The sequence below is a fragment of the Capra hircus genome, chromosome 4 (assembly GCF_001704415.2).
Source record: "Capra hircus breed San Clemente chromosome 4, ASM170441v1, whole genome shotgun sequence".
Classification (NCBI taxonomy): Eukaryota; Metazoa; Chordata; class Mammalia; order Artiodactyla; family Bovidae; genus Capra; species Capra hircus.
Genome location: NC_030811.1, coordinates 41,390,654 through 41,412,288, shown reverse-complemented (window position 1 = coordinate 41,412,288; position 21,635 = coordinate 41,390,654). Strand labels below are relative to the sequence as shown.

General features: G+C 40.4%; 1 protein-coding gene across 1 annotated transcript in view; it reads left to right on the top strand.

The window, feature by feature from the left end:
* GLI3 (GLI family zinc finger 3) overlaps positions 1 to 21,635 on the top strand; it is a 314,645-nt gene that overhangs the window by 12,529 nt on the left and 280,481 nt on the right. The window contains exon 2 of the mRNA XM_018046999.1: positions 1,145 to 1,308. Coding sequence (XP_017902488.1) covers positions 1,185 to 1,308 — 124 coding nt within the window. The 5' untranslated portion in view covers positions 1,145 to 1,184. The remainder of the gene's footprint in view (positions 1 to 1,144; positions 1,309 to 21,635) is intronic.

Below are 21,635 nucleotides of genomic sequence, written 5' to 3'. Positions count from 1 at the left end.
TGTATTCTTTGTTGATGTGGATCATGACTGCAAAAAAGAAACAGGAACCAGAGTGAAAATTGATGAATGATGAGCTAGGGTGATTATCACATGAATGACACCAGTGAAAGACAGACTAACTCCCCTGCCTTTAGCTGAGTTTTAATTTTTCTTAAGTGGTTCTAGCCTTTGCTGTCCATGATCTTTTGCCTTTTCCTGTGGGATCCAGAGTGTGTTCTGCCACCTTGTCGTTGTAACTTCAGTGAATGGAAATGTTCTGCTGTTTAGAGAAAGCTTCAAGAAAATGGTTTTCCTGAATGAATTAGGCTTAAGAGGTGTATTGCAGTTCACGTATCTTAGTGAGGAAAGCAAAATCATTGACCAGAGTCCTCTGATTCAAAGCTTTGAGTTAGAGTTGGATGGGAGAAACTGTTGGTCATTCTTTTTTTCTTGTAAAAGATTTCTTTTTTTAATGTGGCTCATTTTAAAAATCTTTATTGAATTTGTTATATTGTCTCTCTCTCTCTGTGTGTCTCTCTCTCTTTTTTTTGGCTTTTTGGCCATGAGGCATATAGAATTTTAGCTCCCCCAGGTTGCAGGGATCAAACCCACAACCCCCTGCTTTGGAAGGTGAAAACTTAACCACTGGATGGCAGGGAAGGCCTTGTCAGTCAGTCTTTAAAACATCTAATTAATAAGTAAAAACTGTCCCTGGCTGAGAAAGTTGTCCTACTTCCCTTTCTTATAAAATTGGCCAACTTCTTATAAATGTCAGAGACATTTGGAGATCTGGCTTGAAGGAGTAATGTGACACTGGGTTTCTCACCATAATCACAGCTGAAAATGGAGATACTTAGACCATTTAATAGGAAATGCCCAGTAGGATTTTGGGAAAAGTCCCACACTATGGACAAGTGCTTCTGTCCTCCTTTTGCACATGTAGACAGAATTCAGCTGGCTTATTATGAGAACTTTGAGGCCTTTTTGTAAGAAAACTTGTGGGGAAGGGATGTCCAGATTTCACATTGGCTGAAGCTGTAGGCTGATGCCTACGCTGATTTTGAATTGGCTAGTGCTCCTCAGATGACAGGTGAAGTGGCTTTTGGGATTTCTTTTTTCCTCCATCTTATTTGAGGTTGATGGTGCTGTTGTGGATTTTTTTCAGGGATTCCTGGTTGCCAGAGCTGAAGGAATGAGAAGGCGTCATGGAGGCCCAGTCCCAGAGCTCGACGACCACTGAGAAAAAGAAAGTGGAGAATTCCATAGTGAAATGCCCCACTCGGCCAGATGTCAGCGAGAAAGCCGTGGCCTCCAGCACCACTTCCAATGGTGAGCGGCCACGGGGATTACCTGCAGCCAAGCCTGCAGTCCTGTTCTGTGCTTGGCATTCCTCGTGAATTGAGCATTTGCACCTGGACCTGTGTTTGTTTTCTGAGAGGCTAAAGAACATACATGGAGGTGGTGGGGGGAGGGGCGTGGGATGGGCAAGCTTTAGGCGTCTCTATTTTGGCAGTGAAACTACATGTTTTCTTCCAAATTTTCTAATTTGAGATGTAAATGTGATAGGTTATTTATTATAGGAAGTTCCTGTTTTGGCATTTTGGAAATCATCTTGATGAGTCTGGCAGGACTTCAAAATACTTTGCATTTCACATCGGAAGTCTCCACTTATCAGGATAATTAGTAATTAGTTATTACAAAAGACACGAGCGCTGTCTTGTCCAAGTTAGTGAGAGGGTCCCCTGCCAACCCCCCAAATACCCTAAGGAGTCCATTCTAAAATATTTTAAAAGCTGTTAATGGTTGACCCTTCAGTAGTGGTTGAAGGTTGAGCCTCATCTAGTTTCTGAGATGCAGGGTAATGTCCTTAATTTGCGTTCAGAGATAACAGAAAGCCACTGTTTCTCTTTGCTGTATGTTTTAATATTTTAAGCATAGTGCTGAGAGGCATCTCAATTTAAGCATGGAGCCTTGAAAATAAATTCCAGACCCCACCTCTGGTAAAAACAGACTGAATAAGTTAATGGTAACCTTTACTTCCCGTCGTTGCTTTTCGTCCCTGCTTTAAGACCATCAGCGCCTTAGCTTTCTGTAGATTTCGTAGCCACCCTTGGCCTTCATGAGTTGCACTCTGCTTTGCTGTGTGTCCTTGGGAAGGATGGGCTGGCCCGCTCTCCCAGTCCTGGACACTGCATACTGGGGTAAATGAATTTGGATCTGCTGAGCCAACCCACTCCCTCCCTCCCTGTGGGTTTGTGTTTTATTTACTCCAAGAAAGATTCGACTAGGTCAATTTCTAACTTTTTACATGCAATGAAATGGGAGGGTCAGAATCTGTTTTGGACGTAACAGCCCAGAACCCTAGGCTATAAGTGCAGACATCCAGTAAAAAAGCTGCACCTTCCTGTCCGATCTGTGCACTGTCTGGTCCTGCTCTCTGTGCCTTTGTGTTGCTCACCTGTCCCCCTTCCCCAGTGTCACAGTGTGCAGTGCCGGCTTGGGTGGGTGAAGGGAGGGACTGGTGTTAAACCTACTGACTAATGAGTCCCATTTTGATTTGATCTATAGGGAGATCCATTTCGATCTGAGTTAAAATAATGAATTTCCTTTACGTACATAAGAAAATATGTCTCTATTTCTCCCTTGATTGGTGGTCTTTCAAGTCAAGACTAGAGCTTATTTTAATGGAGCCAACTTTTTGCGTTATTCCTCCAGTGGAATTATAGAAGGCATATTTTCTCTCTGAAAAAGCATCCTCTGGCCCTTGTTTCTTTTCTCTGGAATTTGTAAAAATTGGACACGCCTATTATTTCAGACCTAGAGTCAGTCTATACCATGTAGGTGATTTGGGAATTTTAATAGGAATTTTTTAGTGGTGTGTGTGAGTGTTTGGGTGAGTGAGCCTGTGTGTAAGTGTGTGCATGAGAACAGGGGAGCTGTGTAAGTGGGTTGAAGCTGGTGCTGCACCAGTTGGAGCCTCCATAAGCCACTGTCCCTTCTGTGGATTTCAGCAGAGTAACCACCGTGACCTGTCCTTGGTGAAGGTGCTGCCAAGTCAGCCACTCTGGCGCCAGAACGCACCCTGGGCAGGGTTTTGGTGCTGCTGCATTTGTCTCGAGCCACTCCGATCATGAGTTGTCCCCATTAGCTTCCTTCGGGTGCCTGGGAACAGTGCTGACCTAGTCAGCCCCTGGCAGCCAGGAAGCCGCTGGGGAACAGTAGCCAAGGAAGGAGTAGTCACAGTTTACACGTTAGTCCTTGAGTCCCAGATGACCACAGAACTGACTGAACCTGAATTCCATGGGTTTTCCACCCTGATCAGGCTGGGTTCTTGTACTCTCTAAGTGGGTGTAAAACATCCTGTTAGGGGGCAAAAGCTCATTAGTCAGGTTTGCAGGGCTCCTTCCTGAATGATAGCCTTCCTAGAGCCCTGTGAGTGCTGACCATTTTTTCCAATGTTCGATTTCTGGTAAGGGATTTGGGGATAGCATAAAGAGCTGATCAAATAAAGGGAAATGGAGGTGGTGTTTGCAAACATCAGTGGCAATCCTATTGGAAGGTTCCAAGGAAACCAGCAAATAAGTTTAAAGACAAGAAAAAGTAAAATGAAAGAAAATAAACTTCTTTCCTTGTGTTGGCTTTACATAAGCAAAGCTAATAATGGTAATGATTTTTTCATATAAATTTCTCTGCAGGAGGCATCTAACTATCTAACTAGTTCAGAGCCTCTAGAGGTTTGGGACTAGGATCATGCTCAGGGGGTGGAATGGCCCAGCTTCTTTGTTCTGCCAGCTTCTACCTGGTGGCATGTTGCCCTCTGCCATCAGTTGTGGTCTAGGTTTGATTTGGGTTTTAGAGTTAGTGGGAGGTGGGCTTTTAAAGGTTGGCACACTGTCATTGCCATGGTCACTCATCTATTTGTCAGTTTTGTCTTTTCTCTGAAACGTTTCAGAAGTGGTTGGATACCTTTACCGAGGCTTTTCACATAAAGGATATGAAAATTGCTTAGATCCTACTGTATGTAGTACCAATTGCTACTGTTTCCAGGGGGTTCTTAGCCTTTCCTTACAAAGCTGTGAAATTTAGAGATTTGTAAATGAACAATTAAAAATATGTTCCATACCAAGGTATATTATGGACATACCTGTGTATTTTCTCTCTCCTATCCGCAATTTCAAGAGTGAAAGAAAACAAACAAAAGCTTTCTGTTATTGGTGCTGTGTTGGGTTGACTTAATTAACTTTTCCAGCCATTGTGCGCTGCAGTTTGTTCCTGATTGTGGAGCCTTCTAGCCAAACCACGCACATTCCTCTGCATGTCCTTACAGATTTGTTTTCTTACTTTTCTCAGCTGAGTATCTACTTCTAGAATAACAGTCATATGTTTTGTTTAAATGTACACATACACACAACCAAAATGTATGGTTCGAAAACCTGAAGCAACATTTTAAGGAAGGATTTGCCTCAACATTGAACTTGAAAATAGCATAAGTGAAAAGCTGTTTTGTACCTTATGTGGAGCCAAATTGATTTTTGTACCATTTAAGAACCTATATCAACATAGGAAGCATTCATTACACTTATTCAGGAACCACAGTGTATGTTTCACGTGCTATAGTTTGATTTTAAGCTTTAGTGTTAGCTATTAAACATAAATGATGAGAGGACATTTAGTTTTCTGAATATTTGTTTAGTGCAGTTGACATGTAAATGATCACTTTTGGCATCCAGGATGATGTCTTTCACATAAAAAGTATGTACTCAGATACTTAGTTGTCATTGTTTACTTAAAAATCTCTCAATCTGTTAATATGCTAGTGCCTTAAATGAAATGCCTTAATGATCTGTTTTGTTGTTTTTGGTTTTTTTTTTTGGAATGAATTCATTAGTTTCCAAGCTGCATGTTGTATTTTGTAAATAACAGACATTTTTTTAAATCTAGATGTCCCAGTGTATTAAACATTCTCATTGTCCTGTTAAATCTCCTTTGATGATTGCAAATACTGACTTTTCAGTGTGAGGTGTTTTGTCTCACTTTTGGTTTATTATTATTTTTTTTAAGAGGTAATCTGATATTTCTCATTAACCTACTACTTTGCTTTAAAAAAGAAAGTAACTAATAATAAACGTATGTAGGTCCTGGTCTTGGGGATCTTTTATCAGATCTGATAGTTATTGGGAACATACCTTAAAGTGATAGAAAGCAGAAAGTATTATCTTAATGGTGATGCAATGTGAAACCAAAGCTGATAGATTAATAAGGGAGAGGAAGTTCCCTGTTCCCTTTGATTATTTCAAAAAGAAGTGCTTGGTTTTCCTCTGCTTAAAAAAAAATTCTTTGAGGTTTCTAAGGGGAAAGTGTTGTGGTCGGCAAATATGTAGGAGATGCTTTTTTTTTTTTAAACTTTAACTTTTGATTGCTTCCTGGCCTTGTGATTTTCTTTCAAACTGTCCAGTAACTCTTATGAGTATTAATTGGAATATCTGTTGGTCTTCTTGCTGGGAATAAGATAGCTCAGCATCTTGTTGAGAGTTTGGAGTTTGTCAGCTGTTCACCACCAGGATCTCTTGTCTCTTTGACCTTTTTTATGGTAAGAGTTTATAGACCTAATTCTGCTTAGAAATGGGTGGACGGTTCACACCAAAAAGCCAGTAGATTGTGAGTTTTAGGTTGCCCGTCCCTTTAGATGTTCAATCCCTTTTTTCTTGGCCACATCCCATTTCCTGGCACATGACAGATGGATGGAAAGGACTTTCAGATAACATGTTTTCACATTGTGGGGTGTTGGATAGGAATACACCAGGGTTTAGGCTGAAAGTTTGAGCTGAATTTTGGCAACACCGAGGACTTAGCTTGATGAATGTGGGCAAATTCACTTCTCAAAGTGTCAGTTTCCTCATCTGTTTAGCAAGATACTAATCAGACCCACGTCACAGGATCTTCAGGATTAAACGAGGCAGTGCTTGTACATAGTAAGAGCTTAGCAAATATTAGCCAGAGTTATTAGGACAAAGCATGGGAATGAATTAAATGTTATGAATCCAAAACAAAAAGGATCATGTTTTTTTGAAAATACACATAGATTTTGAAATTAATGGAAAAATTACTTTTGTAATTTTCAATTTGCTGAAGTCTGAAAAATAGTTCAAGATGCTAAACAAATCCTCAAAGTGACCAAACATCTTAAGGAAGGATGAATTAAAAAAAAAACAAAACACGGCAAAAATCTGTGTAACTTCCTTCTGAATGCCTTCTTAAGATAGAAAATAGGAAAGATAATTTTGAGAAAATTTATTTTGATTTAACTTTGAAAACTAACATTGGTTTTATATTGTCTTAATATTAGAAACAACATACAGTACATCTGCTTTCTTGATTCCTTTTTAGGGGTAAACTGTTTCCTTTCAGGTTAGTGGTACCCATTTATAGAGTAGTTTGTGCTGCATTAAGTTTTATGCTTGTTCAAAGAGCTTTCATGTTTTTAAACCAACTAACTCAAGACGAATAATCTGATTCTCATAAGAGCCCTGACAATCTCTTGAGCTCTCAGGAACTCATGTGTTCCTAAACCTGGCAACCTCTGTCTTCTTATTTTGGCAGGGTGTATCGCCTTTCCTGCAGTCACCCAGGCTTGAAACCGCACCATCACCTTTGACCCCTCCCTCTCTCTGGCTTCCCGTGTCCTGCCAGTTTTGAGGTCCTGGTAGATTTTCCTCTGCAATTATTCACCCATGTGTCCCTTCACGCCACCCTACCACACAATACTATTTCAAACCTCACTACCTCATGCGTAGACAATTAAAGTAACCTCTCCAATCATTCTGCCCTGATTCATGGAGTGGCTCCTGCCCAATTAATCTTTTAATGCTATACCCCTACTCTAGAACCATCAGTGATTCCCAGCTACTTGTAAAATAAAATTCAAAACCCTTTGCCTAATATTGTGAGATAATCTTCCAAAATCTGACCTCATTCTGCCTCTCCAGTCTGCTTTGCTACAACTCTGCTTTTCCATTTCTAACCTGTGATTTATCCAAATTGAAGGGCTCCTCTTCACTCATGTTGCTCCACCATAGAATGGCCTTTATGCCCAACATCAGCGCATGTTTATCTTCTTCTCAAATGCAGCTCTGTGCTTCAGCTCTTTCTCTCTCCATATCGTCTTGTGTCCTATGTGGGAACTACCTAATAATGCTTGAATTGGAGGAGAGTATTTTATTTACTATTAGTTTAATCAATAGACTATATTTTAGAGAAGTTTTAGATTTACAGAAAAATAATTGATCATCAAGTATGAAGAGTTCCTACATATCTGTCTCCCCAGTTTCCCTTATTATTAACATTTTATAAGTATCATAATGTTTATTCCAATTGATGAACTAATATTGATGCATGATAATTAACTACAGTCCATGGTTTCCACGAGGGCTCATTCCTTTTGTTGTGTGTCCTGTGGGTTTTGACAAATGTATAATGCCATGTAGCTGCCATTATGGTATCCTATAGTCTAGCTGCACTTCTAAAATTTCCCTGTGCCCCATTTTTTTCAATCCCTCCCCTCTTTACTGTAAAACATGAAACTTTTTGTGCATAGCACCTGGTTTGTCTTTTCTCTGCCCCCACCTCATCCTCCTTCAGTGTTTTGGGTTTACAGGGCCCCAGCCTGCACAGTACACAGATCTGCTGGAACTTCCCTCAGCTCTGTGGGGCAGGGGGCATGTGTAGCACAGCAGTGGTGTGGATGCCAGGGTTTCTTCTTGGCATCCACTTTATTGCTGTGTGATCTTGGGCTAAGTGCTTAACATCTCGGAGGCTGGCACAGTGAGTTCCCAAATATGGCAGCTATTATTAGTAATAGTAATAATAGCTATTATTATACCTAATAGTAATACTTTTACTATTAATAGTAATAATTCAGGACAAAATATGGAAGGATTTAATTCACTGACACTTTTCATCTCGCGCCTTTCAACACAGTATCATTTGTTGATAATCTGTGCTTGGGTAAGCTTTAACTTGATTGAGGCAGTTAGAGGGTATTGGCTTACAGAAAATCCTTACAAGTGGTGGTCATCAAGATGGAGCTTAACAAACAAGGAGATGATAGAAGCTGGGCTCAGGAAACAGTACCTTAAGTTATTGGTCTTAAAATTGGTACAAGTTGGATTTACTGAATCAAATTGGTAAGGCTATTCCTCATTCATAAACGTGCCTTCACATTATGGGGTAAAATCAGTACTACTGCGCTGATGGGCTTCCCTGAGGGCAGAGCTGCTCTGTTCTCTTGTGTGGGGCTACTGGACTTCTCCAAAGGGACAGTTCTTGGGTGCTCAGAGAAACCAGGAGTAGACTCAATCCAATCTCTCCGCGGTTTTCCAGGCTTGGGAGTAAAAAGAAGCCGCAGCATAATGTGTTCTGCTTGTGGAAAGTTTCTGGGTTACCCTGATTAGTTGTGACCCAGTGATGTGGGTATTTCACATTTTCAGAAATAAACTGATCAGAATCAGCAACAGCAACCAAAGAGTGGAAACTCAGGGTCAAAATGGTGCTTGTGGGAGGGCAGTGTCCCTCTGTGGAAGTATCTTGGTGGCTTTCAGCCAGGTACTGCTTTGAGCCCCTACTTGAGGGGCGAGCTCTGTTCCAGGAATGCTAGACGATGCCATCTTGAACATTGGGAACCCTGAGGGTCCCAGGCAGAGAAGGAGGGGAGGTGATGGTGAAAGCAAAAAGCTTCCCGTTACTGTGTTTACATGGAAATCTTGCCAAATCCACAATTTCTGTCTGTTTTTAAAACTTTATATACAGCACCACTCACTTTTTTTTTGGGTGTACACTTCTGTGAGTTTTGACAAATCCATTAAGTCCTAAAAATACTACCACAATCAACATGCAAAACAACCCCCTCCCCAAATTTGGATAGATAACTTGCTTTTAAATTCAGTGTAGTAATAGTTACCTTATGAGTAACTGATAAGAAAATGCATTAGAACTGTGTGAGTTGCTTGGTATTATGATTTTTTTTTTTAAATCCATGAGTTTTTAAATTCTGTTAGTTACACTCACTGTTAGTTTTTTCCTTTTTGTTTAAATATTTCCTATTAAATTAGTGGTAGAACTAAAATGATCTTAAAAACTGCCCAAAACATATCATCGCCTGTCCTTTTTGAGTGTCCCAGTCAACATATTGTTTTCTTTTAGACCAGTTAAAATACCATTTTATACTTATAACTACAAGGCAGTCGTATTAATGAGGGCTTTTTTTGTTGTTGTTTTGCTACCGTGAATGAATTGCAGGAGAGGGTTAGAATCAGAACATTTAATGCTGCTGTAACCCAGAAGAAAACTATCGAAAGCTTTGTTAAGTCTTCTTTCTTTCTGTTTTGGTAACGTCATTCTTTTCCCCTTTACTTTTACAGATAGAACTTCATCTGAGGTGGGAGAAATTTTTCTGCACAAGTTATTCCTACTCTGACTTAGGCTGCTGTTTTTTTTTTTTTTTCTTTTTTCACTTTTTTTTTTTTCCCCTGTCTTTGACTCTTTCCTCTTCTTGGTCTCTTTCTTTTTCTCCCCCCCCACCTTTAGTTGTAGAAAGTTGAGTTCCATCCCAATTATTAAATCTTAGGAGACCATTCCCACATGGTTCCGTAAATGGTAGCTTCGTCCTGCGTTCTTTCATCTCTTCCCCTGCTCTCTGGCTTGACAGTTGAAAAGGTCTGACTGTGCCATACAATGGCTTGATTGGTTTCTCTGGGGGAGACTTTTCCCTGCTTCATCATCCGCCAGGCAGGTGGACCAGAAAGTCTCTTGGTTCTTTTGTTGCCTCTCAAAGTCCGAGGTCTTTGACTGAATAAATCCGCCGTCATGGGATAATTTGCTAAAAGGAGCCTGAAAGATGTGAGAGAAAAGCCTCCCGACTTGGGTGCCGCATTAATGAAATCACAGAGCCTTGGAGTTTGCAATTGAAAAATCACCAGGAATGCAATGGGTGGAGACGGAGCTTCTTTTATTTCCCATAATAAACTTTTAGTTCTATCATTTAAAGCCTGCCTAGTAGCCCTTTGCTGGCCCACTGGCCTGAGTGTGGGTTTTTTTTTTTTTTTTGCATTTGTACCCATGTTTCAGGGGACAGCCCTGTCCGGCTGAAAGCCATTTGGGTGCTGTGTCTAGTTAGTCATTAGATTATTACTAGTGGATGGAAAGAATTCCATATGACAGGACTAAGGTTGAGTTAACACAGGACGAAAAGTAATTTACAGATAGGCTGTCCCCAGCCATCTTTGTAGCCCCTGATAAGGTTTCATTTCAGAATGGATAGGCGACATTTCCACTTACGGGCCCATTCTGCGACACCTGTGATAACAGCTTCTGGATCCTAATTGAAATTGGTTTCAAAATGGATTTTCACTTTTCTCTGTCTGTGGAAAATATTGAATGGACTCAGAGCTGCCACAGAGAACCCCGGACCTCGGAAAATGGAGCGGGAAGCTAGGATCATCTTTCATAACAGTGTCGATGATATGACAGTTTTGTTATCTGTCTTATTAATGAAATCATTGATCACCTGATGAGGGAGATAATAAACTACGTTTCCCCCCACAGTGTTCCCGAAGCTCAATTAGATTCGGATTACCAATAAGAAGGGGGGGAAAAAAACAAACAACGATGGCACTGAAGTCGTAAAGGTTGATGAAAAGTTTTCCTTTTCCAAGTGACCATTTCAGATCAACACGTTCTGAGTGATTGCTGTCCAAGTATTTTGAAATTATAGAAGCCAGCGTCATAGTCGAAGACTTTTCTTTTGGGCCAAGTCACCAGCATTTTTAGTAAAGACCTGTGAAGTGAGATTCAGAAGTAGAAAGGGCAGTTCTGAATTAAGTGTTTTGTAAGGGGGGAAATGGGGGGAGGCGGCAGGAAATCCCCAGATCCTCCCCCCAACCCTGCGATAGGGTGAAGGGATTTGGTGCTTACCCTGGGTAGGTTTACTGGGCAAGAAAGACCAGACTAGGAAAGTAGCTCATTGTCTCACTCTTAAAGCGTGCTGGGAATCCTAGTAAGATGGGAATTAGGTTTGGATTTAACGAGGCGGCTCTATTGTTTGGTGCTGGGCTGCCTTGGAATGTGCCCTCTTGTTCTTCTCCAAGGAGGGGAAGAGACGCTGATGACTCTCATGTTTCACGGTGAATTGTATTCCTAGGTGTTTCTCCATTCTCAGAGCCAGCAAGGATCAATCCAGTCCCATCTGAGCTTGAAAGAGGAACTGTGATCAAAGGCTCTAATGATGTCACTGATCTCTGGTGATTGATTAGGAGCAGAAGTTCTAGAGGTTTCTGCCTTTCCTTATCAATTCCAATTCATTAGTGTCTAACATTAGGGCAGCTAGCTCTTCATATCCGCAAAATTGCAGAAATGAATGATATAGAAAACATTGTATTTTTCTTCTGGGTCTGTCTTTCTATGTCTGTTTTTAAAGTTTATTGGAACCATGGCTGCCGTTCACAAGTAACCTTCCCCTTTAAGTATACTGCAGAAAAATAAAGATATCTATATTTATAGGGGTATTTGGGAATTCAAATTGGGACAGTATTTGAGAGTGAAAAGAGTTCCATTGTTTCCAAAGCAGTTTAAGCATATAGAGGTGATTACGTGTTAGGTCAACATTAAATGTATTTAAATGTTTAATTACTTTAGGATTTTGGGGATTTTTAAAAGTCCTTTTAGTTGTTTTGTGGAGCTAACATTTTCCTCTTGTCATTCAACAATGAAAACAAATGAATTTAATGTCAAGAAGCGACAAACCTTACAACTGGGGAAGATGCCACTTGAAAGAAATTCAGAAAGAGAAACAAGAGAGAACCTGAGAGGTCTCACTGTGGAACTGCTCTTGACTATACTGTAACTCTTGGCTTAGATCCACCTAGAGTAGGGATTGACTACAAAAGCATTGGAAGAAATTCTGTGTTGGAAGGCTCTGCAGCCCAAGAAGAAAAGTTGAATGGAAAATGGAGAAGGTGAATTCTTATTAAAGTGACTGTTAGCTTCTATGGTTTGCTGTTAGTTGTCAAGGACTATTGCCTCATGCTTGCTTATAGCTAATTCCTTTCATAGAAAAGTTCATTTTGAGAACTGCTTTCTGAGTAGGACTGATAAATGTGTTTATAGTCTGGGGTGAGTATCTAAAGAGACAGGATCATGTAAATAAACCTTTGGGAAAAGATGGTGAAGCAATTATGAATACTAAGCCTTAGTGGATGTCAGAGACTCCCCTTTCACAGAATATTTTTTTCTTCTATTGGCAGTAAGAAAAATAACCCCAGACTCTTGCCTATAACCAAAAAACTTCTCGAAAGAATCAAACAATGGCATGGTTGAAATAATGGGACTTCAGGCAATGTAAACATTTTTTGGTAAAACAGGAATCTAATATTCAGCTGAAGATTTCTTCCAAGCATTTAGGAACTAGAAAACACACAGTGGTCCATTTCACATTATGTTTAAATCAAATCTGTCTTAAAAAAACTAATGTTTCTGGGCTTGTTTTCAAATCCTGGCAAGATTCAGAGCAGTAGAAAAGTTCCTTTCCTATAAATGTTGACAGCAGTTCCGGTGGAGGCTAACAATGTTTTATAAATAGAGTTTGCTTAGCAAAAACCATATGTATGCCTAGTGAAATAAGCTCACATTTATTTATGTTTTGATTTATAGAAAACATGTGCCCCTTGACAAAGCCTTTGGGCTCTTTTCCGCAATTAAAAGGAATCATGGTTGAGAAAAATAGCTACCTTCTTAATGGGAAACTTTTTCACATCAATTGAAAGCATTTTCTTTGATCAGTTTCACACAAATTGAGAATATTTTCATCCATCAGTTTGATCACCAAAATGGGGTGACTTGAAAAAAAAGTTTATAAACATAACACACACACATGTATGATGTTGAATATTGGAGAATTGAATATTTAAAAGGTTGGGTGATATGAAAGTGGCAGTGTGCAGTTTTGTAGCAGGAAGATTTTAATTTTGCCTTTATTTTTAAATTTTTACTAATGTTTATTCTTGCTGTAACTGTATTGGTATGGCATGAGGTGGTCTCCTGTGTGATCTGGCTTTTTTAGACTGAAGCCTGATGCAGATCTTGTGTGTACCTGTCGCTTGGTTTTCATCTGGCTAATCAGAAAAGCATCTCTACCTTGATTCTCTTTCCAACAACAACAGATGATAAGGAAAAAGAGGGTTAAGAAGGTGGTTTGCAAATCTCTCATCGTTTTCTTTTGAAGAAAAGACTTTAGAAGTCTTTTTTTTTTTAAGAAAAAAGGTTATATAATTGAGTTAAAAAGATATGCCTTTTGCTTATTAATGTCTTTTTTTTTTTTTGAAGAAAAAGACTATATAACTTAGAATTTAGTTTAAAAGATGTGCCTTTTGCTTATTACTTTTTCACCAAGTTCAGGATGGGGAACGAGTTGATGAGAAGAAAAAAGCCGTTTCTTACTTAAAGAAGGAAATGGTTATATCAACTGGGACCAGGCTAAAAAATACGATTCTGTTTCTAGTCTAGGTTAGATCAGTGATTTTCACACTGTTGGGGTGAGTGGGGTGAGAAGTAGGAGGAGAGTGTGGAGAAAGTCAGTGTTTCAATATAGAAACTTCATAATACATGAGTATACTAATAATGTAAGTATAAATCTTACATATAAGTGCTAATATAATTTAGTACCTTGTTTTAATTGGGGAAGTTGGTTTTCTTTTTAGATACAATTGATAGATTATATGTGCTTAAAAAGAAGTTGAATTAAAAATTTTCTAATTGAAATATCATTGATTTACAATGTTGTGTTTCAGGTGTATAGCAAAGTGACTCAATTATATCTATACAGCAGTATATACATATGTATGTATAAATATAATTTTTCAGATTTCTTTTCAATTAAAGGTTTATTAAAAGATAATAAAATTCTCTGGGCTCTACAGTAGCTCCTTGAGAGTTCAGTTTTTGTAGAAACTCTTTCTCATGAAGGTGGTATCAGGGTCCCAGTCCCCCATGCAGTCACGAATAAGTACCACTGTGTATGATGGCTAATCTCTCAATACCAACATAGCATTTGAGAGGAATGAACTATCTTTTACAGCATGGGGGTTTCATTGGGAATCCAGGAATCCTTAAGGTTTATGCTTCAGAAAATGGGCCAGCCTCCTGAAATTACATTATGCAATGCTATGTGGGTGTGAGTCTATGACCCTTTTGTTAGAGACTCACGATCTAGGATTTTCCAGAGCCTCTGGTCTGCAGGTAGGTGTTGAACTCTGACTGTCTTCAAGAAAAATATTAATTGAATGATCAGAACTTCTCTTTGAAGTAATGATGGCCTATGAGAAGAGATCCTCTCAGGGGTGAGAGATGATGAAAAAGAATATATACCTTTCTCATATAAAATGTGATGCTATAACCACAGTTGTGACCTGGCTTACTTTATAGAGGCCTCCCATTAGGAAGTCAAAAGACTGCTTCCACATCGCTTTATGATTTTAAACAGGGAACTTTAGTATATGATTTAAAGAGCTCCTCTCTAGGAACTCTGTCTCTGTGAAGTTCACCTAAGACTCCCTAAGAATTTATTAATAGAAGAATAAAAATGACAGGAAACCTGTCAGGTAGATGAGAGGAGCTTGAAAGGAATGAGTTAATGTAATCTAAGTTGAATAAGGGAAATCCAGTATTCTCTTTAAATTAATCTGTATAGATTACATTTGTGTCCATCTTGGGTTAAAAGTCACCGAAGATTTCTGTTTAGGCCAAAATGTGCGGTCACACAGTAAGTCAAAATAACACCAGGGCTTTTGAAGGGTCATCTATAGTTTCAGGTGCACATGGAGGGAGAGTTTTGCCCCATTTTGACTGAATTGCTGATAATTATAGGTAGTTGCCATAAAGCAATGGATCCTGTGAAATCTGAGATGTGTGTGTTCTGCCTTTAGACCTGGTATCATTCATTCATTACCAACTGATTTCTTGCCTTCCTTTTCCTGAGAGGCTTCCTGGGAGGACTTGGGCATGGCTGGAAGGGACATTTGACTCTTGTGTGGGACTAACTCCTCCCAGACCACACTCCTCTTTTCAACCTCCCAGACATCCTCAGAGAGGGCTCTGCCTGGTTCTCTGTTTGGCATCTGATTTGAAAAGGTAGTTATATTTTATCATGGCCTCGCTGAGAGCTTTTGCAGATTTCTTTGATGCTAGTTTAGTTGCTTTAAACTTCTTAGAGTGGGAAAAAAAAAGAAACAAAACCAAGAGTACAATAAACTTTGATTACTAGGCTCCTAAATACTGCATCTCTCAAGTAACCTATATTTGTCCTTATTCTTTGAGAAAGGAATTTATAGGGGGAAGCTGTTCAGATGCAGCCCAGGGAGGGGTGCAGAGTCAAAGCCAGAAGACACCACCCTTCACAGGAGGAGGAGCTGCTGCACCCTCCAAGGAGGATGAGATGATTCCTTATATGATAACTATTAAAATAATGCATTTTGTGTGTGGGGGGGGGCAGTTCCTGCCAGTCCAGTGGTTAGGACTCCGTGTTCTGACTGTTGAGGGCCCAGGTTCAGTCCCTGTTCAGGGAACTAAGAACACACAAGCCATGTGTCCATTAAGAGAAAAAGCAAAAGGCATTTTCCAAAACATTTCAGTGGAAATGAAACCTGAAAGAGTATGAAGAATGAAGGACGTGCTCACCATAATCCAAGGCCTTAGAACTACCCTTATTATCCTCCACTTTCCTCTCTCTTAAACTTTTTCTGTGTGTTTAGTTTTGTGTGTTTGTTTTTTTCTTTGGCCAAGCTAGTTCCCCAACCAGGGATCAAACCTGCGTCTTCTGCAGTGGAAGTGCAGAGTCTTAACCACTGGATCACTTGGAAAGTCCCTGTGTTTAGTTTTATAAGAGGAATACCTGTTTGTTGGGAAATAAAGAACAACATGGGTGTGTCTGGGAATCTCTCCACTGAGAGATTACCTTGATTAACATTTCAGTGTATTTTCAGTTTTTTTCTCTCCATATTCTCTATTGCATACTACATGTTCAGGTAACCACGTGCCAAGGGCATTTTTCCATGTCATGTGCTATCTTCCTCTAACCTAATTTTAATGGTGATGTAATTTATCCAACCACTCCTCTGTCTGGAGTCATTTATGTTCTTCTTTCTTCCACTTGTAAATAAGGATGTGATGCTGCTGCTGCTGCTGCTACTAAGTCGCTTCAGTCGTGTCCCACTCTGTGCGACCCCCTAGACAGCAAGCCCACCAGGCTCCCCCGTCCTTGGGATTCCCAAGGCAAGAATACTGGAGTGGGTTGCCATTTCCTTCTCTGAAGGGTGTGATGAATATCCTTAAAAAGTCTGTGTGCTTTGAATACCTCTTATCAAATTAAACATAGTGATTTCTGTTTCCATCTGCTGTTTGTGAGTGCTCACTTTCAGAAACACTTAATATGAGTGAGATATTTATTTTTTAAATTTAATTTTTAACTGGAGAATAGTTACTTTTGGAATATTACTCAGCTATAAAAAGGAATGCATTTGAATCAGTTCTAATGAGATCGATGAACAGAGAGCCTATTATACAGAATGAAGTAAGTCAGTATGAGTGAAGTCTTTCTGAAGAATATGTGATCAAAGAAAACACCACCTCTTCTTTTTAAACTATAATACAGAGAGAAGAGTGCGTTAAGTGAGCAGCTTTGATGATTTTTCCCTAAGTGAACACATCATGTCAACAGCACGCAGATCAAGGAAAAATATCACCAGTGCCTGGAAAGGACCTCTCACGACTTGGTCAGTTACTTCTGTCACCCCAAGAGCTGGCTCTGTCTATCTCTTCTACGGCTGATGCACACGCATCTGGATGACTCCCAGTGTTTGGCTCTAAGGAGTGTTGACTAATAGTCAGTTACCTGACTTTTGCTGGACCTGTGTGCACATTTCTATTGGTTAGATACCTAAGGATGAAATTGCTACATCCTAGGGCTGCATAATGGCACCCCACTCCAGTACTCTTGCCTGGAAAATCCCATGGACAGAGGAGCCTGGTAGGCTGCAGTCCATGGGGTCGCCAAGAGTCGGATACGACTGAGCGACTTCACTTTCACTTTTCACTTTCATACATTGGAGAAGAAAATGGCAGCCCACTCCAGTGTTCTTGCTGGGAGAATCCCAGTGACAGGGGAGCCTGATGGGCTGCCGTGTATGGGGTCGCACAGAGTCAGACACGACTGAAGTGCCTTAGCAGCAGCAGGGCTGCATATGTGTGCTAAGTCACTTCAGTTGTGTCTGACTTTTTGCGATGGTAGCCCTCCAGGTTCTTCTGTCCATGGGATTCTTCAGGCAAGAATACTAGAGTGGGTTGCCATACTCTTCTCCAGGAGTTCTTCCCAACCCAGGGATCGAACCTGTGTCCCTTATGTCTCCTATATTGGCAGGCAGGTTCTTTACTATTAGTACCCCCCGGAAAGCCCAGGAATGCACATAGTTAGCTTTAATAGATGCTGACCAATCGTTTTCCTACGTGGTTGTACACGTTTGCTGTTTCTTTATTGTTGCCAGCTCTAGGTATTTTCTTTATTTTCCTTTTAGCCATTCTGTTGGCTTGTAGTATTCGGTTGTGTTGTGTTTAAGTTTTTTTTCTTGGCCTTGCTGCATGGTTTGTGGGATCTTAGCTCCCGAAGCAGAGATTGAACCTGCACCCTTTGCATTGGAAGCATGAAGTCTTACCCACTGGACTGCCAGAGAAGTCGCTCCGTTGTGGTTTTAATTTGTTCCTGATGACTAAGGGAGTTAGGCATCTTTTTAGATACTTACTGGTCATTGGAATATCCTCTTTTGTGAAGAATCTGTCATGTCTGTTGGAATCTCTTTTTTAAATTTGTAGTTCTTTGAGGGTAAATAATTATTAAGTAGATTTTTCAATCATGGATTTGGAATGATATCTGACATTGCCTTCAAATATTTTATAGCTTCTTATTCTGAACTCTTTTATGTTGTTGACCTGTCTGTTATTTAGCCAGTACCACACTGTTTCAGATGTCATGACCTGTAATGTATTTTATTTGAAAGTGCTATTATCTTTTACTGTTCTTCCTTTTCAAGTGCTTCTTGGCTCATTTTCAACCTTTTTTCTTCTAGGTGAATTTTAAGAACACCTTTTTGGAATTACAGTGTTTATGAATTTATGTGTATGTAGCAGAAGTCGAAAAACACGAATGGATGCAGTTAATTTCAGCAGGAGTGGTTGCCTCTGGCAGGAGTGGAAAGGGAGTAAGATGTGGGGGAGTTCAGTTGTATGTGTAGCATCTTCTTGCAAGACAAAAAGTTTTAAGCAAATTTGACAAAATACTAACATGTGTTAAATCTGGGTGGTGAATATCCTGATGTTACTTATGTCATTCTCTGAAATATGTCATAATGAAAAGATTCCCCTTTGGGATTTTATTTGAATTATATTCAGCTAACTTAGCCAGGCATTCCTATAATTATATTGGCTATAAGAAGCAGCCTTGGTTGTTTTTCTGCCTCATTTTCACAAGGTTATTCCCTTCCCAGACATACATCAAAGCACATATAAATGTACACTCTTTGGCGCCCACATTCTGCATTCATCTTCAGAAGTATTTTTTTTTTTAATCTGACACTTATAAGAAAATACGTAGGAAATAACTGTTGGCAAGACATAACAGGTGTTTGCTTTATTTTCACCTTTTATACTTTAACATGTCCTGGAAGCAGTTTAGTTTTATTTTTGTTTCATCTGTCTTGTATTGAAAGTTGCAGAGACATTGATGAGGACTTGGGTTAATGTAAATACTTCTTATATTCGCTCAGGACAGATCCGATGCTCCAGCTTCTTGGCATCAGGCAAAGGTTTTTATCAAGTGTCAGCAGCCACCCTCTCCATCTATGCCTTGAGAGTGGTATCTGTTTTGTGGTGGCTTTTTGTACTGAAATCAGTCAATGCCAGGGTCAAGGATTAAGAGTGGTTGAGGGTCTTGGTTATTTGTGTGTTGTTAGGAAAAGATTGATTCAATGGAAAAGTCCAAAGGAATGATGGTACTCTCACTTTGACCTTGGAGTAACCGTGGTTAACTCATGATTTTAGTTGGTGAGTTGTGTCCCGACTCTTGTGACCCCATGGACTGTAGCGTTGTCTGTGGGGTTATGTCTTTGAGACAGAAGAAAATCCTCTCTCTGTGGGATTTTCCAGGCAAGAATGCTGGAATGGGTTGCTATTTCTTTCTCCAGGATATATTCCCAACCCAGGGATCAAACCTGGGGGTCCTGCATTGCAGGCAGATTCTTTACCAATTAAGCCACCAGGGAAGCCCTTAACTCATGATTGGGGAGTGCGGGATTTAAGAAGATGCTGGGTGTGGCCAAGTTGAAGGAGAGGTCTGTGAAGGGTCTGGCCTCAGTCCTGTGTATGACTTGCTGCTTAAGATGCATGTGTATTAGACAGAACTCATAAAAAGATGCAAATCACAAACACCTTTAAGGATGCTGAGGGGCAAGAATATTCATGTCTTTGAAGATAGGAAGTGTTGCCATGAAAGGTGTAATTCCAGTAGCTTTGTAAGCCTTCATACGCTTGAAAGCATGCCCACAACCTGTTGCCTAGAGCTTTTGGAAATAATTTAGAGACGTGACTCTTGTTGATTCTCCAAATTTCAGATCTAGCATTTTGTTGGCCTTTTGTCTGGGGATATACACATTCACCAGAGTCATGCCAATAAGCACAGAAAATCTGCCAGCCCACAGAGAAATTCTAACTTCCTCCTTTTCCCACAGGAGTGTCTCGGGAAATCGCACATACAATAGAACTTTTCATGTCTAGACCCTGCCCCCGGGGATTTCTGTCTAATAAAAACCTTTTATTTCCCCCCTTAAGCATACTCATATGGAACAAAGCTCAGGAAGAAGTTGGGGACAGAATGAAGGGAAAGAAAATACAGAAAATCCTGGACCATCTGATTTTCCCAAGTTTGCTTTGCACCCAAGTCCAGGCAATTACAAGTGTAAGATTCTTTTATTTTTTTTTTTTAAACTGATGTGCTGCCTGTCATCAACATTCTTGAGGCTGTGCTAAGTGCCAGACACTGTGTTTGAGTCTGTAGATGAATAGAATATGGGTTCTACTCTCAAGATACTTGTAAGTGAAGGAGCAACCAATTTACTGTACACTGATTATGTACAATATAAATGATACCTACAGAGTATCAAGGAGAGTATCCTCAAAGACATGCTACTTGAGTTAGTTCTTTTAAAGGTAATTGGGACAGGGGGCTGGAGGGTAAAACAAGAAGAAAGGCGTTCGAGGTAGAGGAAGCTATATAACCTAAGACTTGGGAGTGGGATGTTGTTGGTGATTTGGGGAATTGACTGCGATCACTCTAAGGTGCTTATTGGATGGGCATGGGTTGGGGATAGAGAGGCTGAGGTTTGAAAATGCTACTGAAGAGGCATGGTGAAGTCTCTCAGTCGTGTCCGACTCTTTGCGACCCCATGGACTGTAGCCTACCAGGCTCCTCTGTCCATGGGATTTTCCCAGGCAATAGTACTGGAGTGGATTGCCATTTCCTTCTCCAGGGAATCTTCCTGACCCAGGGATCGAACCCAGGTCTCCCACATTGTAGACGGACGCTTTACCGTCTGAGCCACCAGGAAGTCCGTGTGGAGTCCATATGATGGTGGAGACCCATGAATGCACAGCTATGGAGTTTGGGCTTCATCCTTAAGGTGAGTGTGGAGGGGAATCATAGGGTGTTATCTGCTTAAAGATATATGTTTGGCTGCAGTAGGAAGGATGGCTGGCAGTGGGGAGAATGGAAGCATCTTGGGCATCAGGAGGCAGCAGTAACTTGGTAGGGAAGTGGAGGGCAAAGGACACCATGCAGAGGAAGGCAAGGACGAATAAGACTGTGGACAGAGAGATGAGTGGGACTTGAAGGAAGAGAAGCATGGGGTGAGAGGAAGTAATCTGGTTTTACTTATTTATTAAAAAAAAATTTTTTTTTTGATGTGGACCATTTTAAAGTCTTTACTGAATTTGTTGCAATATTGCTTCTGTTTTACATCTGTTTGGTTTCTTTGACTGTGAGGCACATGCAATCTTAGCTCCCTGGCCAGGGGTCGAACCCCTCACCCCTGCATTGTCGTCTTAATGACAGTCTTAACCATTGAATCACCAGGAAAGCCTGGTGATTAAAAGTTTCAGTTTTAAAAGTTTTAAAGTTTAAAAAGTTTTAAAAGTTTCAGTTTCCAGTATTTATTTGAACTGAACACCCAAAGCTCTGGAGAAAGGTGAGGGCCGAAGACAAAAATTCCAGGTTCATCTCCGAGGTAGGTTGATAGTAAAGACAGTGGGAATGAATGAATGGGATGGAGAAAGGGCCATGTCTGGAGCTGAGACTCAGCAGGAGCATGGGTTGGGGAAGGTATTGAGATAGAGGACAAGGACCAAAGAGACTAAGGTTTTTAGGAAGGAGGGAGATGGTGTGGGGGTTGGGGGAGTGCTATTTCCAATGTGTCAGAGAGGCTAGGAGGATTGAGAGCTGGGAAGACAGCATAGACTCTGGCAACTGCAACTTGAAATGGGTGCAGCTGTTTGGAGCAAGGGCTGGAGGG